The 14,260-nt window shown below is 39.9% G+C and overlaps 1 protein-coding gene across 7 annotated transcripts in view; it reads left to right on the forward strand.

Annotated features, from left to right (window-relative positions):
- LOC139962812 (organic cation transporter protein-like) overlaps positions 1-9,742 on the forward strand; it is an 83,478-nt gene extending 73,736 nt beyond the window's left edge. For all 7 annotated transcript variants that reach the window (XM_071963161.1, XM_071963159.1, XM_071963162.1 and 4 more), the window contains 7 exons: positions 980-1,148; positions 1,946-2,081; positions 3,545-3,636; positions 4,262-4,470; positions 6,008-6,116; positions 8,266-8,475; positions 8,780-9,742. In XM_071963161.1, the coding sequence (XP_071819262.1) occupies positions 980-1,148; positions 1,946-2,081; positions 3,545-3,636; positions 4,262-4,470; positions 6,008-6,116; positions 8,266-8,475; positions 8,780-8,825 (971 nt within the window). In that variant the 3' untranslated portion in view covers positions 8,826-9,742. The remainder of the gene's footprint in view (positions 1-979; positions 1,149-1,945; positions 2,082-3,544; positions 3,637-4,261; positions 4,471-6,007; positions 6,117-8,265; positions 8,476-8,779) is intronic.
- Positions 9,743-14,260: the final 4,518 nt, after the last annotated feature.

Consider the following 14,260-nt stretch of genomic DNA (forward strand, 5'->3'; position numbering starts at 1 on the left):
GAACAATTGTCATTTAAAACGAAATACTTAATATGAAATCAAGATAGAAGGGAGAAACAAACTACGAAAATTAAACAGAAAACAAGTGAAATAAATATTGGACTGCCAATAAACTCCTTTTTATTTATTTATAAGAATGCGTTTTAATTACAAAATGAAGATTCACCAAAATTGACAAAACCATGTAGAACATGGACAAATCAAAACGAATGGTGCCGAATTAAAAAAATAAAAATTGCCGATTCAAAAAGAACAGAGTGTGCTGTGGCGTAGCCAATGGCATTGCGAAGAACGACTGCGGAACTGAACAGGATTGCGCGCGCTCACTAAAGATTGCGCGCTCGCTAAAGATGGGCAGGGAGGTTGTGATTGAACGATATTGCTACTGGACAGCTACGTTAATGGACCATCTGGGCGACTCCTCGAGTGAATAAACATAATATACTACAGACTGAGCAACAGACTGAGGACTTCTGCCAGACACTTGGTCTAATAAAATATCGGAATTGCTCTGCACCTGAACCACGGTGAAGCAGTAGAGGTACTTTTAGCGAACAAAACGTTAGAACATCAGAGCGATTGAGTGAGAGTTGTGCAGTTCGATGAAGCACCTGACACCCTATGATATTTAGTGACCCTGTCAGAATCAAGAAACTGAGCCAGCGAGCGACTGCGTACGTCTCGTCTCGATGCGAATGCGCAACTATAGGTAAAGCGTCCCACAATTTCCGTCAACTGTCGAAGGGAATGACTGAAAGATCAATGGACTCCAAAGTCTGTCAATTTACGGGTCAAAAGACGGCAAAACTGAGCGAGCTGTATGACTGAAAGACTACAAAACATAGCTAAGAACAGAACTTATTAGCGGTGCACCAAGTACGATAGTTCACTGAAAGTAATGCATTACAAATTTAAAACAAAACAAAACATATGTTTGATGCCATGATAAATTGAGGTTTATGTTTGTATTTTCCTTCAGTTATGGAATTTATCGGAACTTCCCATCGTGTCGTTGGAGGTACTATATTGACTGTGCCATTTGGAATTGGCTTTATGGCATTAGCAGGCATAGCTTACGGCATTGGTAATTGGAGAAAATTGCAGTTAGTTGTGTCCCTGCCTTACATCGCTTTTCTAGTGTTTTGGAGGTAGCTATTGTTACTGTTTTTTGTTTGATTTTGTTCTTTTAATATGTATGGTTCATATCCAAATTAGTTGATGTGGCTGATAGTTGTCACATACTGCTATGGTTTCCTTCTTCTTACAATAAAGTATTAAAGTAATAGGGCTCCCCTCTCCCCTCTCCCCTCTCCCTTCTCCCCTCTCCCCTCTCCCCTATCCCCTCTCCCCTCTCCCCTCTTCCCTCTTCCCTCTCCCCTCTCCCCTCTCCCCTCTCCCCTCTCCCCTCTCCCCTCTCCCCTCTCCCCTCTCCCCTCTTCCCTCTCCCCTCTCCCCTCTCCCCTCTCCCCTCTCCCCTCTCCCCTCCCCCTCTCCCCTCTCCACCTCTCCCCTCTTCCCTATCCCCTCTCCCCTCTCCCCTCTCCCCTCTCCCCTCTCCCCTCTCCCCTCTCCCCTCTCCCCTCTCCCCTCTCCCCTCTCCCCTCTCCCCTCTCCCCTCTCCCCTCTCCCCTCTCCCCTCTCCCCTCTCCCCTCTCCCCTCTCCCCTCTCCCCTCTCCCCTCTCCCCTCTCCCCTCTCCCCTCTCCCCTCTCCCCTCTCCCCTCTCCCCTCTCCCCTCTCCCCTCTCCCCTCTCCCCTCTCCCCTCTCCCCTCTCCCCTCTCCCCTCTCCCCTCTTCCCTCTCCCCTCTCCCCTCTCCCCTCTCCCCTCTCCCCTCTCCCCTCTCCCCTCTCCCCTCTCCCCTCTCCCCTCTCCCCTCTCCCCTCTCCCCTCTCCCCTCTCCCTTTCCTGAGCATATTTATAGCATGATATCATATTTGTACATAGGAAATCATTGGAATCGCCACGATGGTTAATGACACAAGAGAGATGGCAGGATGTGCAGAAAGTATTAGACAAACTCGCAAAACTGAACAAAACTGACGAAAACTTGACGGGAAATGAAATAGATGGATTAAAAGAGGTATGACGAAGAGTGTTACATCTACCGATGTTTGTTTGTTTTGTACTAATGAAAAAGAAACCCAGGAAACAATATCTCTAAATTGCAAACACATGAACATTTGTATATTAAAAAATAAACACGTGCGACCTTTAAACTCGTGGAAAACGCATGTCAACACTTTCGTTGTACACAACGTTTTTTATTCTAAAATATTTAAATAAAAGTTACTTAAATTGGAATGCACCCTTACCTCGATCCCGGCCCAACCCCCCCCCCTCCCCTCGCCTTCTTCCTTCTCGCACGCCAGTCGACCATGTGCAGGGAAGAAATGTATAAGATGATCCTACTTGCTGCCCCTTTGTTGTCAAGTTTTCCAAAATTAGTCAATATTAATCGATCTTATACGAAGTTTCTCACTGGTGTTATTATCACCTTTCAATGTTGACTATAATTTAGAGGGAAGTATGTAATATCGAAGGCGTTTTCTTCGTCCAGAGATTAAGCTCTATTATACAACATCTAATTGTATTCTGGTCATTTGATTGGTCAATTGCTTGTTGATTGCATGCAAAATCCGCTTTATTCCATATGAAATAGAACCATGGGTTATACTTTTTTGGTAGCACTTTTTTTCAATGGTAAGAGAGCAGAGAAACCTGTCTGTTCAAAACAATCTGTTGCATGAGTGCATTTTACCCATCTTAATATAATATGTTGTATAAAACAAATAATGAATGGTTTCCATTCGTGCAATAGTGCAAATATTTCATTCGTTGAAAGATAGAATGTTCCATTCAACTCGGCTACGCATCTTTGAATGGAACATTCCATCTTTCAACTCATGAAATAAATGCACTATTGCACTCATAACCATTCATTATTTGTATACTATACATTAAATACGTAACTCAAATTTCCAACTACTTCAACTTTCATTTTCAAGTGAAAGGAACCATAGTAATAGAATACCAATCGTTGTCATCATCATCGTCATCACCATCACCACCATCACCATCACCACCACCATCATCACCGATACCGTAACCTTCACCGTCACCGTCACCGTCATCGTCCCCGTCGTCGTCATCGTCAATGTTATCGTCATCGTCACCGTCGTCGCCACCGTCGTCGTCATCGTCACCGTCGTCGTCATCATCATCGTCGTCGCCGTCATCGTCACCATCATCATCACCATCACTATCGTCATCGTCATCCACTTCAACATCATCAATGGCTTCCTCTTCATCCCAGCAAATATTCTCCTACGTCGCCATTTTCTTTGGCCTCGTTCTGTCCCGTCATTCCACAATCTCTCACCATCTGATCCAGGAGTGGCCTTTGGGAGCTACCCGATCGGATAATCTAAAATGGAGAGGAAAACAAAGGTTGTTATTTTGCATCGCATAGAACGAGGAGCTGTCGAATAGACATACTTTGGTAATGGTCTTTTTTTTTGTCAATCGTTTTCTGTTTCTCCGTAGAGTTTTCACAGTCAGAAAACAACGTCATCCTTGTTGCATGTGCTACGTATCCGAAGGCTGAGGTGGCGCTCATTAATCCTGTTGACTATATGGTGAGTAATTCTTAATAATAATAATAATAATAATAATAATAATAATAATAATAATAATAATAATAATAATAATAATAATAATAATAATAATAATTATAATTATAATACGTAATACTTATATAGCGCCTCCCAGAAATATCGAAGCGCTGTACAATAAAAAATAAGTAACAAGGAACATAAACAGTTAAACCAGGCTAAGAAGTATAATGACAGTTTAAAAACAGCTGAAAAGGTACGTCTTCAAATCTGTCTTAAAACGATTAAGATTAAGTGTTCTACGGATGTTTGTTGGCAAATTGTTCCAGACTTCGGGAGCGGCAGAGCTGAAACACCTGTCTCCGTAGAATTTAGTAATCCACCTGCGAGGACGGCAGAGAAGGGTTTCGGACGACAATCGGAGACAACGTAATGGTGAGTAGGAGGCGATGAGGTCTGTCAGAATTCTTGAGGGTGAAGACCCTGGAATCGATCTAACCCGTGCAGGAGACGGCCTGTATACTATAGAACCCTGTCGACTATGTTCTGTGAATTCATACTATTTTACGATTTTCCTTAAACAAATTCCGACATGCTTGAGGTAAGAAAACTTATCGAACATTTTTCAATTTTGTTTTTGCTGACACAGGTTTATCCACAGTTTCGTTTACTATGGACTGACTTTGAATTCTGCCAATTTTGGAACCAACATATACGTCACATTCTGTTTCTTTGGTCTGTCCGAGATACCAGCCTGCATTCTCTCGTTGGTTCTGATGAAGTTTATCGGGAGGAGATACGCCGTCGTGACGTGCATGATACCAGCTGGCCTGGCATGCATATTCACCACCTTTCTTCGTAAGTTCTGTCAGATACATTTCAAATTAGTTTAACGTCACAATCTCTTAATGGATATTCATCACTTTCTATGTAACAGCAGGTGGTTGTGACGGACCTAGCAACTTCCTGGCAACAGAGAGTACCCACATTGCATTGCGTAGCAAAAATCACGTGACCGGAAGCTGTCGTTAAACTTTCTCTCGACATCCCTTCCCAGCTTGAGGGTCGCAGTTTAGTTCAGTATTTCACAGTTTCATTATTTAATGTATACCGGAAAGAGGTCCGCTCGCGAAAGATGGTCAAAGTTCGAGATAGAAATTATATCATTTTAAATATGAAAGTAACGTGCTACTTTGTTCTGTAGGGTTTTGCCGAATAGATAGTAATTTACGTGTAATTATGGTCTGGTACATTGCAGCTCGGAAACCTTAAATATGCTTAATTTTTTTAAACTATTTTCCTTCAAAAACCCATACGTTACAATGTGTCACGTGTGTATGTTACCAATAAAGCGTCTTTGTTCATGACTTTACGTTCCTGGTATCCGTCGTTATTCTGTGACTAACGGAAATCTCCCTGTTTTGCTATATCAGATGTGCCCACGCTGGGCGGCACTAGGCGGCACTGGGCGGCCCCGCCCAGCACTAAATATGACCGCCCAGCACTGTCTTAAAAATCGTAAATCCCGCCCAGCACTATTTTCATCTAAAATCCCGACATTCCTAACAATATATTCAATATAAATTGGGCCTAGCCTATGCCAAAATCATACAGACTAATAATGCATCAGTTACGCATGCGAGAAACATTACTTACGGCTCTCAATCAGTCCCTTGTAAAATCTCTTTGAAACAAACTAATAACTTCACTAAAAAAAAATTAAAAAATGAAAATTGTTAGCAAAACTAGTACTTGTGTATGTGCTTAAAAAGCTGCACAGGTGCCAGCATTTGGCATCTGAGCACATTCAAAACTTGAAAATTTCGACACCCCCCTCCCCCTTAGACCCCTCCCCCAGGACGGCGATCAGTATACCCGGCACTCAGGAAATCCTGGGCACATCCCTGCTATAATGTAACAACATAAATTCGCAGAGTAGGTCCACTCATGGGAAATGTGTGCCGTATGATGATTCGTTTGTTTCCCACAACGTCATCGGAAGGGGTATGAAGGGGGGGGGGGGGGGGGGAGACGAAGATTTCTCGAAAATTGGACTCCGTGAAGTCAAACGCAACTATAAAGTACACTAACGGCAGTGGAGTGTGAAACTATCAGAAAGTGGATGTGGGGAGAAAAGCGATGTCCACTATTTTGGGAGAATTCTACATTTATGGAACTAAACGTTGGCTCAGATGAGACATACACAATTCAAACAATTGTATCAAAAATCTTTGGACTCTTTTGTCCCAAAATTTGACTTGAACATAATTTCTACTAAAATAAAGCTTATATGTTACTTGATATGAAACCATTTACAATTAAATTATTAAACTTAACATTGAAAACACTCTTCGCAAGACTGTCACAACATTATGCTCTTTCTCTCGACATACAGCTCCTGGAGGATGGATGACCACAGTAGCTGTGCTAGGTAAATTGTGGATATCGTCCTCATTTGGCAGCATCTATCTCTTTACTGTGGAACTGTTTTCAACCAATTTACGGTACGTAAATATCTCACAGAGGGGAATTCCCATCGTTCTAGCCGAGAGCTCTGTCATATCGGCGCTAACGTGCGTGATATACTGCTTACAACAGATCTTTGAATCAAACACGCCGGTGAGATTGTATGCAAATCAACTGGATGTGTGACTCAAAATTCCACTTGCCCAATTTCACAGAAGCAAAAAAAAAAAGGTGAGGGGGGGGGGAGTTAAAGTGCTTAAAACAGTTTGTTTGACTTCGAAATTTCGACAAATGTTCCATTTGATCTCTTCTTTAATAAATACGAACGCTCGCATGGTTAATCAAATCATCCGAGTAACGATATGCCACTGCTGGTGATTCCATGGAGACGATACTAACAACATCCATAAGTTTCGTGGAACTAGAATGGACCTATATGACAGCGCCCTCTATTAAGTTGGTTCGCGATTGGAGGGCCCCCATAGTTTTGTTAGACCAACGCTTCTACCTCATCATCATACTTTCACAACGACGCCGGGCTTCAATGAGATAGCACGATTGATCGATTTCAGGTACCACATCAAAATTGAAGTAGTGCACGTCCGCCTGAAATGGTTGACCATTGCCGGAAAATAGTCATAAGGTGACCTACTGTAGTGATATTTTGGGCATATTTTGAGTCGTCATCATTCTTTTTTATGCTTGGGTGTTAAAGAGGACGAGATAATCTACTCATGGTCTAAAACTCTGGAGGATTGAAGGTGATTTAAGGCATTTTAGAAAATACTAGGTGAAACAAGAAGATTCCGCAGCGAGAGTTAGCAGATGGGTTGGGGAGCACTGCAATAAACTTTGAGCCCTTCTAGCTCAATATTTAAACGGTCATGGTGGCAAATTTTGAATGTGCGTGATAGCCCAAGCCATCGGCTATCATAATGGTGGGTAGGACATGTCAATTAAAACTTCTATCTATGCTATAGCGGCCTTGGAAAGTGATGAGCTTACTGTGTAAGTCAATGGAAGCAATGACTTGTGGTACGACAACCTTCGGTGCATGATGTATGATCCGATGAGGAGAGGATGTCTTTACGTACCGGCATCGATCAATCGTCTATAATCTCATGTAAATCCCTCTGTTCGTCATCTGATGGTTTGGTAGAATCCCAATCAAACTATAAACACCCTCGGTCTCTTATAATTTAGGGTGGTTATCCAGAATGTATTGTATTCCCTATTGAAGTTAAGGAATTATGTGTAGATTCTTCTGTCACGTGATGATTCAACTGGATTTCCAATTAATGAAAATAAAAGTTAACTAGGTAAGCGCTAACAAACATATTGTTTCATCGTTTATACTTTATAAATAACGAGTAAATACAAATTATGATAATTACTTATTGGGACTCAAAGTGAAATTTATGTAAAACAAAAAGGAAATATATGCAGACGAAATTTCAAACTAGATTCGTCATTATTTCTTGACTTATTGGTGAGGGGGTGGGGTGGGGGGGTCGGACATATCTTCTTCTGAAGTTTTATTTGTAGCAAGATTCGTATATATAGGCTTGAAAACTTTGTCAGCCAAACGTGTTCATCGTTTTAAAATTGCAAATCTGCGAAAATCTGAATGCAGTTCTTATTCGGGTTCGTAATATTCGTTACACAACAGGAAATCTTCCCTCACTCTAGATATATATTTGAGGGTTTTTTTTTTTATTTTTTTTTATACGCGATAAACGCTAACGTAATTAAAGCGAATGAGAACAAGTTTGTCAGATTTGAATGGATTTGTTCATTACGGTCTTTTCACTAATTAACTTGAGTAAAATAACTGGATCATTTAATTTTGATTTATTATCATGATATTAATATGTTGTAAAATTGGTGAAAACTAGTAAATCCTCGCAAAATACGGTCTTACTTGTTATTTTTTCTTCAGGGGCATGGCGGTTCGCTAAAGTGACGAATGATGTAAATTAATCAGAGCTGTTTTACTTGTCTTTCAGTTTAAGGATCTTTATATATATATATATATATATATATATATATATATATATATATATATATATATATATATATATATATATATATATATATATATATATATATATATATATATATATATATATATATATACATATATATATGACAAAGATATTCATTTTGTTTCCTTGATAAACGCCACAGTGTGTCTGTACTCGGTGCAAGCTCTTTGAGCGCTCGTATTGGCGGGATCTGTGCACCTTTAATGCTAATACTGACGGGAATTTGGAAACCGTTACCATTAATTGTGTTTGGCGCCCTCAGTTTGGCCGGAGGACTTCTTGCTCTGCTTTTACCAGAGACTAGAGGTGAACCGATGCCTCAAACTGTAGCGGAAGCAGAATCTTTGGGAAGGTAAACAAATTAAAATTACTTCAACGAAAAATGAATATGAAGAAATGTTTTAATATACTGGTCAAAAGTCACTAACAAATTGAAAACAGTGAAAGTCTAGTTTGCTGGTGCACGGGGTTGAAGTTACGCTTGGGATCTCCTTTGGAAATTAACTGTCAATTGAAAGAGAATGACATTCTCCGTGTTATGGTGTTTTGGAGGAGTCATTGATTTTTATTTTCTCCTCAACTTCCCTCCCACTCCCTATATTGTTTTTAATTGTCTCTCAACATAAAAAACAATACTGTTTCCTGTTTCTTTGCAGGACGAAAATTCGTTTACCAACGTCACCAACTGATGAGGATATATAAACAGAAATGGGCATAAAAACCCATTCGTGTTCAAATTCTTGAAGAGGGCGTTTTCATACTTGCGCTCAGTTTTCAGTTTTAAATGCGGAATCTTCCTTTTCTTTGCCACAATCTGGTGTTACCATATATAGAGTGAATACTGAGGTTAAAGAAAGGTAATCCGGGAAGGTTTACCTGGTTCTCTCTTACTTAAGATTGAAAATTGGTGAACTTTAGGAATGAACTTCAGAAGACTTGCGGGTTTCTCCCACATTTGTGGTCGCGTCGTAAAAATAACTGCTGATTATTATTATTATAATTATTATTATTATCATAATTAAATGCAAAACACAAGACATTTCTTTAATATCGTGAGACACAACTTGGGGGCCAAAACAGGACTTAAGAGGTGAGGGTGTGGCCATGAGGTCATTGAAGGTGGCACCCACATAGAAGTGTATAGGGGGTCATCCCCCCCCCCCCCCAGAAAGGTCAATTCTAAGTTATAATCATATCATTTCTTATACTTTGTATAGGAGAGGGTTTATTCTACGCAAATGAAGATTAGAGGGATGACCTCCGACCTCCACCGTGGGAAAACTAGGGTTTTGTCGAATCCACCTTTGGCCTTTCCATATAAGGATAATGCTCCAACCTAAATTAGTTGCTCCCTCTACATTTATAATCCTGTGCACGTCCTATACATGTTATATTCATTTGAGTTTCTTTTTATTGCAATTACAAGTTTGCTATTGTTTCTGCTACGTTTTTCTTACTTTTTTATACTTTTCTCGTTGAGTTTCTCTACTTTTCTACATCTTTTTGTATGTCTACGTCACTGATCACATTACGTAAAATAGTTCTCTGAACAGTCAAATTACCGGCACAATAAAAATATGAAATATGACGAATAAAAATCAAAGACAGTGTGGTTACATACTCACATATTCTACTTTGTTTTTGTTTGTTATTTTGTTGTTGTTGTTGTTATTTTGCAGTTTTGTCTTATTTTACAGGAGAGAAAAATTTGGTTTTAACCCTTAAACGTGTTATGCGAGAAAATTTAGAGTTTCTTTATTTTTCATTTTGTGATTTACCATAGCCTGTATGTAATTTACATATATTTATGATATTATGAAACTTAGTATTCATGTTTTTAGAACATTCAAGAAATTCAAAATTCAATGTCCATTTTTGTTGGTACCTTAGTCTCAACAAGTAGCTCCCTAATAACATACCTAGCTCGATCCCAATCTAGTTGCAGTTTATAAGGTGCAGTTAACATGATCAATAGCGTCACAAACTTTTGAAATTCCATCAACAATCAAATATGGTGTGAATTATTTTGTTTTAAATTAACCTGTTGCATCTGGCGTAAAGTGCCGTTTATACTATAGATTTGTCACCTTATAAGTTACTTAGATCCAACAGGGAGGAATTCATCTGGTAACCATATATACCGATCGTATATGATATAGTAAAACTTTGGGCACATGGCACTTACAGGCTTCCATACTCGTTTGTACCGCTGTCGTAGACTTAGAATAGAAATAGAAATAGAAGAATATGCTGAATCTATTCGACCGAGTTCTGGGTATTACTTTCAATTTTTCACCAAAGATGTCTGAATATGTTTCTGCCCTTTTTTTGTCTCTCTGTCTATCCTGTAACAAGGGATCTAAAGATACGATGATACCAGAACAAAAATCATGCCCCAAAATGTTGCCAAGAATTATGCCCAACTCTGCCCCTTTTAAGCAAAGATCATTGGCATTATTACAAACCAATATACTTTTGGAGACCTCATGCGGTATAGTTACCGATAATGCCTTCATAATTTATCAGACTAATTTCCCCATGAAATTACATACTAAATCGTCAAAGTAATATGTGATCTCGAAGTCCTTGTAGAAGTTCTCATTAGCTAAACCCTACCCATCACTGGATAGCTGACACGTTGGTCATTCTTGATACCTTGAAATATGAAAGCCTCATGTTTTCGTCACTTGTAAACAAACCCTCTTTATTCAGTAGTAAATCATATTCGTACGCTGCTCTTTGCAGGCCTAAAATGGTTTTAAAATTGCCTCACGTGATTCCCAAATCGAAGTCGGCGGCACTTTTCCTGGATGAGTACACTCGGGCGTATTAATATAGACACTATAGCGTATGTATGACACCTTCAGTGCACAGTCTACTGGAATTCTGGTTATAGATGGCGCCATTCGTAAAAAGCAAACACAACCGGTTGTTATAAAATTCGTCGATGACGTCACTAAATTCTCAACACTTTCCCTGGATCGCAACAATTCAAAGAAATTACGCCGTCTCGCATCGTTGTCGCAATTCTGGTTAACTATTAACAGTCATCAGTTTTTGTCTAGCCACTACAAAACATTCGCAAGTGTCTTGCCATGTACCATGAGTAACATTGTATACATAGGTTAATGGAGCGGACACACGCACATACACCCATTTCCCTACGAGCGCAGTCGAGTTCTACATTCAAAGCTATCAGGGTGTTTTTTCTTAGAATTTTGATTACATAAAGTTGGACATGCGTAAAATAAGTCATCGGCAAATTGATTTTGTTTACGTATATTGACATATTCAGTGTACCATACAAGTTCCGCCCGTTTCGCGAGACAATTACGAATTTTTAAACTCGTTGTAAATTGCCCCTTTATATGCAGTATATGAGACGTATCGAGGATTTTGTTGTTTACGTTTATCGATATTCCATCGAGAATATATTTACATACAACAAACGTTTGTATATTAATAGAGCTGACTGTGTCAAAGGAATTATTAAATGTAACTGTCAATACCGATCTTTGTTATTCTGGTCATTACTATACGGTATTGAGCACATGATACAGACAGGGAAGGTAAATAGAAAATATTAAAAAAATAGTAAATATCTCCCAATTGAATCATGGTAACGTCAGTTCCGCCGTATAGGCTAACACTGAAACCTTCTTAGCCTTGTTGAACGTGTGGCAACTACAATCGGGGCTGTTGTAGTATCTTTAATAGCTAGAAGATATGTCGGGAGGAATTTCGGGTGGCATATTGATCATTTATCATTGTCAATTGTTTACAAGAATTGTTTGCGAGTATTCTTTATTTTATGACCTGCTCGCGCGTAGATCTTGCCGCTGTTCCGCTAAAGGAGCCAGTGGTATGGAGGCGGGGAGTTAGGTCAGTGATGATGAAGGTCGCACTGTGTAACTACCATACATGGACATATTTCAGGATATACGTATAAACTACCACAGCCTAAAATAGTTCAAACAGTTTCCCATAGAAAATGGAACCAGGGCGTTTACTTCCACAGGCTCGAGAACCAAAAAAAAAGGAAGTAAAAAGTTCGCGTGTACTTTAAATTACCATGGTTGTGTTCGCTCAATACACATCTCCATCTTTAATGAAGACACTCACAAACGTCTACAAACTTATATGGTGACTTTACAGTCTCGTAAACCAGTCAGACTATTACAAAGTATTTCTCTCGACCGTATGGCATGCAATTTTAATTTTATTCGATATTTGATGATATCAACAATTATTTGGTTATATCTCCGTGTGCAATGTTAGGTTTATAACTAAAGGGAATGGTATGTGTTCATGCATGGGTAGATCCAGGAATTTGAAAAGGAGTGGGCGTGGCCCTGAGATCGTTGAAGCCTACTCTCATGTAGGGGGTCATGGTGGGGGAGGGGCGATACCTTCCCGGAGGAATGAAACTTTTATACGTTAAATGGTGCGATCTGAAGAATCTTTAGACTAATATTTAAATTAGGTTTATTATTAGGTCTACACGTATAAGTTCATTCTAATAGCTGTTATGTTTTTATGTGAGGTTGTAAATGAGGAGAGGTGGGAAAGGGGGATGGGGCGGTTGGGGGGGAGGAGTGTATAGTCAGGTCTGCTATTTTTAAATATACGCGAATGACGTATTACATTACACTAATAAAGTGAAATTGTAAAGGCATTTGCAAGTATTGTAACTATACAGTGACTCACTTCTCTAAATAGACATTGAATATAATATGCTAGATAACTGAGAGCATGGTGTTGCCAGGTGACTCCCTCCTAAGATGACGAATGCATTTTACAGGCTAGAACGCCGTACAGGCATCATCATGTGCTACGATACGAGCCGACCAATCAACGGCTCAAACTTCGACGCGATAGAGAAACTCAATCTTAGATTTTATTGTTTTTCTGTTTGGGCTTTATAACTTACGTAAATGTTTCCTGTTACCGCCAGACAGTGGCGTGTACAGGATTTTGTAAGGTGGGAGGGGGGGGGGGGGAGGCTAAATTCAAACTTCCCCTGACTGAATTATGAAGGGGCCTGAGTGAACCTTTATGGAAGGGCCACTGGCGATTCAAGTATTACCTAAAGGAAGGGGAACAGAGAATGTTTCTTTAACGATTTGCTATATACGTAATAGAAGGCTTTATAGGAACGGATAGGGTAGGTTGAAGATCAAACTTATGGCTGTATTCTCAACATAATGATATCGATCATGCCAGGAAGAAACAATTACTGAAAAGATATGATAATATAAATATAGATTCCAAACGTGATGCATATGATTGTTATAAACCCTTCCCCTCTATACCCAGAAAGTCTCAGAAACGAATCCAGTGACAAGAAACTGACAAGTATATTAAACTTGGAGGATGGGGCCTTTGGCAGCATGACTTGTAAATTAAGTAAACGAGTAAACTGATTCAGGATCTATGGGATCGCAATCCGGAGAGTGGTTTTATAGCCAATAGTCTCCAGAAACCGGTGGCGGGGTGGGGGTGGGGGTGGGGCGTGATGGAGGTGCCGATGCGGGGATCATGGCTGCAATTTTTTTCAAGCGGGTGTGGTGCCGCCATACGCACCAATCTACATGTTATGGCGTCTGGCCTCCCAATTCGCTTAACTAGTATAGCCTTCTGGTCCCCGCATCCTCTTCCATTTCCTCCCCTCTCTACCATTCGCATTCCAGAACTTTCGTGTGGTGATAATAAAATAATTAATTTACACAGAGAGAGGCCCGCATAGGTAAGAATTTATGTCATGCGATATAAATATACGCTGTGAATCAGGCGTTCATAACTGTGTTGATATGCTGCTACATGCATGCTTGGGATTCTCGCCATTTTAGAGAATGTTACAACGTTGTACAACTACGTTATTGTGTAGGCTTGTGTAGCCTGTAGTTTTTGTTACAGTTGGACATTGACTTATTACCTATGGCCTTAACACAAGCAACCCAGAAGGCATCTTTCAATTACTTCGATTCCTAACCGTTAGTTTTCATATTTTTATTTCATCTTCTGGATTTCCCAAAGTAATCTTTGGTTCAGTATTGCGCATAGTCAGGTGCGTCGATCCACACGTAAGGGGAATCCCTGAAATGTTGAAACATTGCACGGCTGCACACAGACTATAC

This window comes from Apostichopus japonicus, chromosome 21 (assembly GCF_037975245.1).
Source record: "Apostichopus japonicus isolate 1M-3 chromosome 21, ASM3797524v1, whole genome shotgun sequence".
Classification (NCBI taxonomy): Eukaryota; Metazoa; Echinodermata; class Holothuroidea; order Aspidochirotida; family Stichopodidae; genus Apostichopus; species Apostichopus japonicus.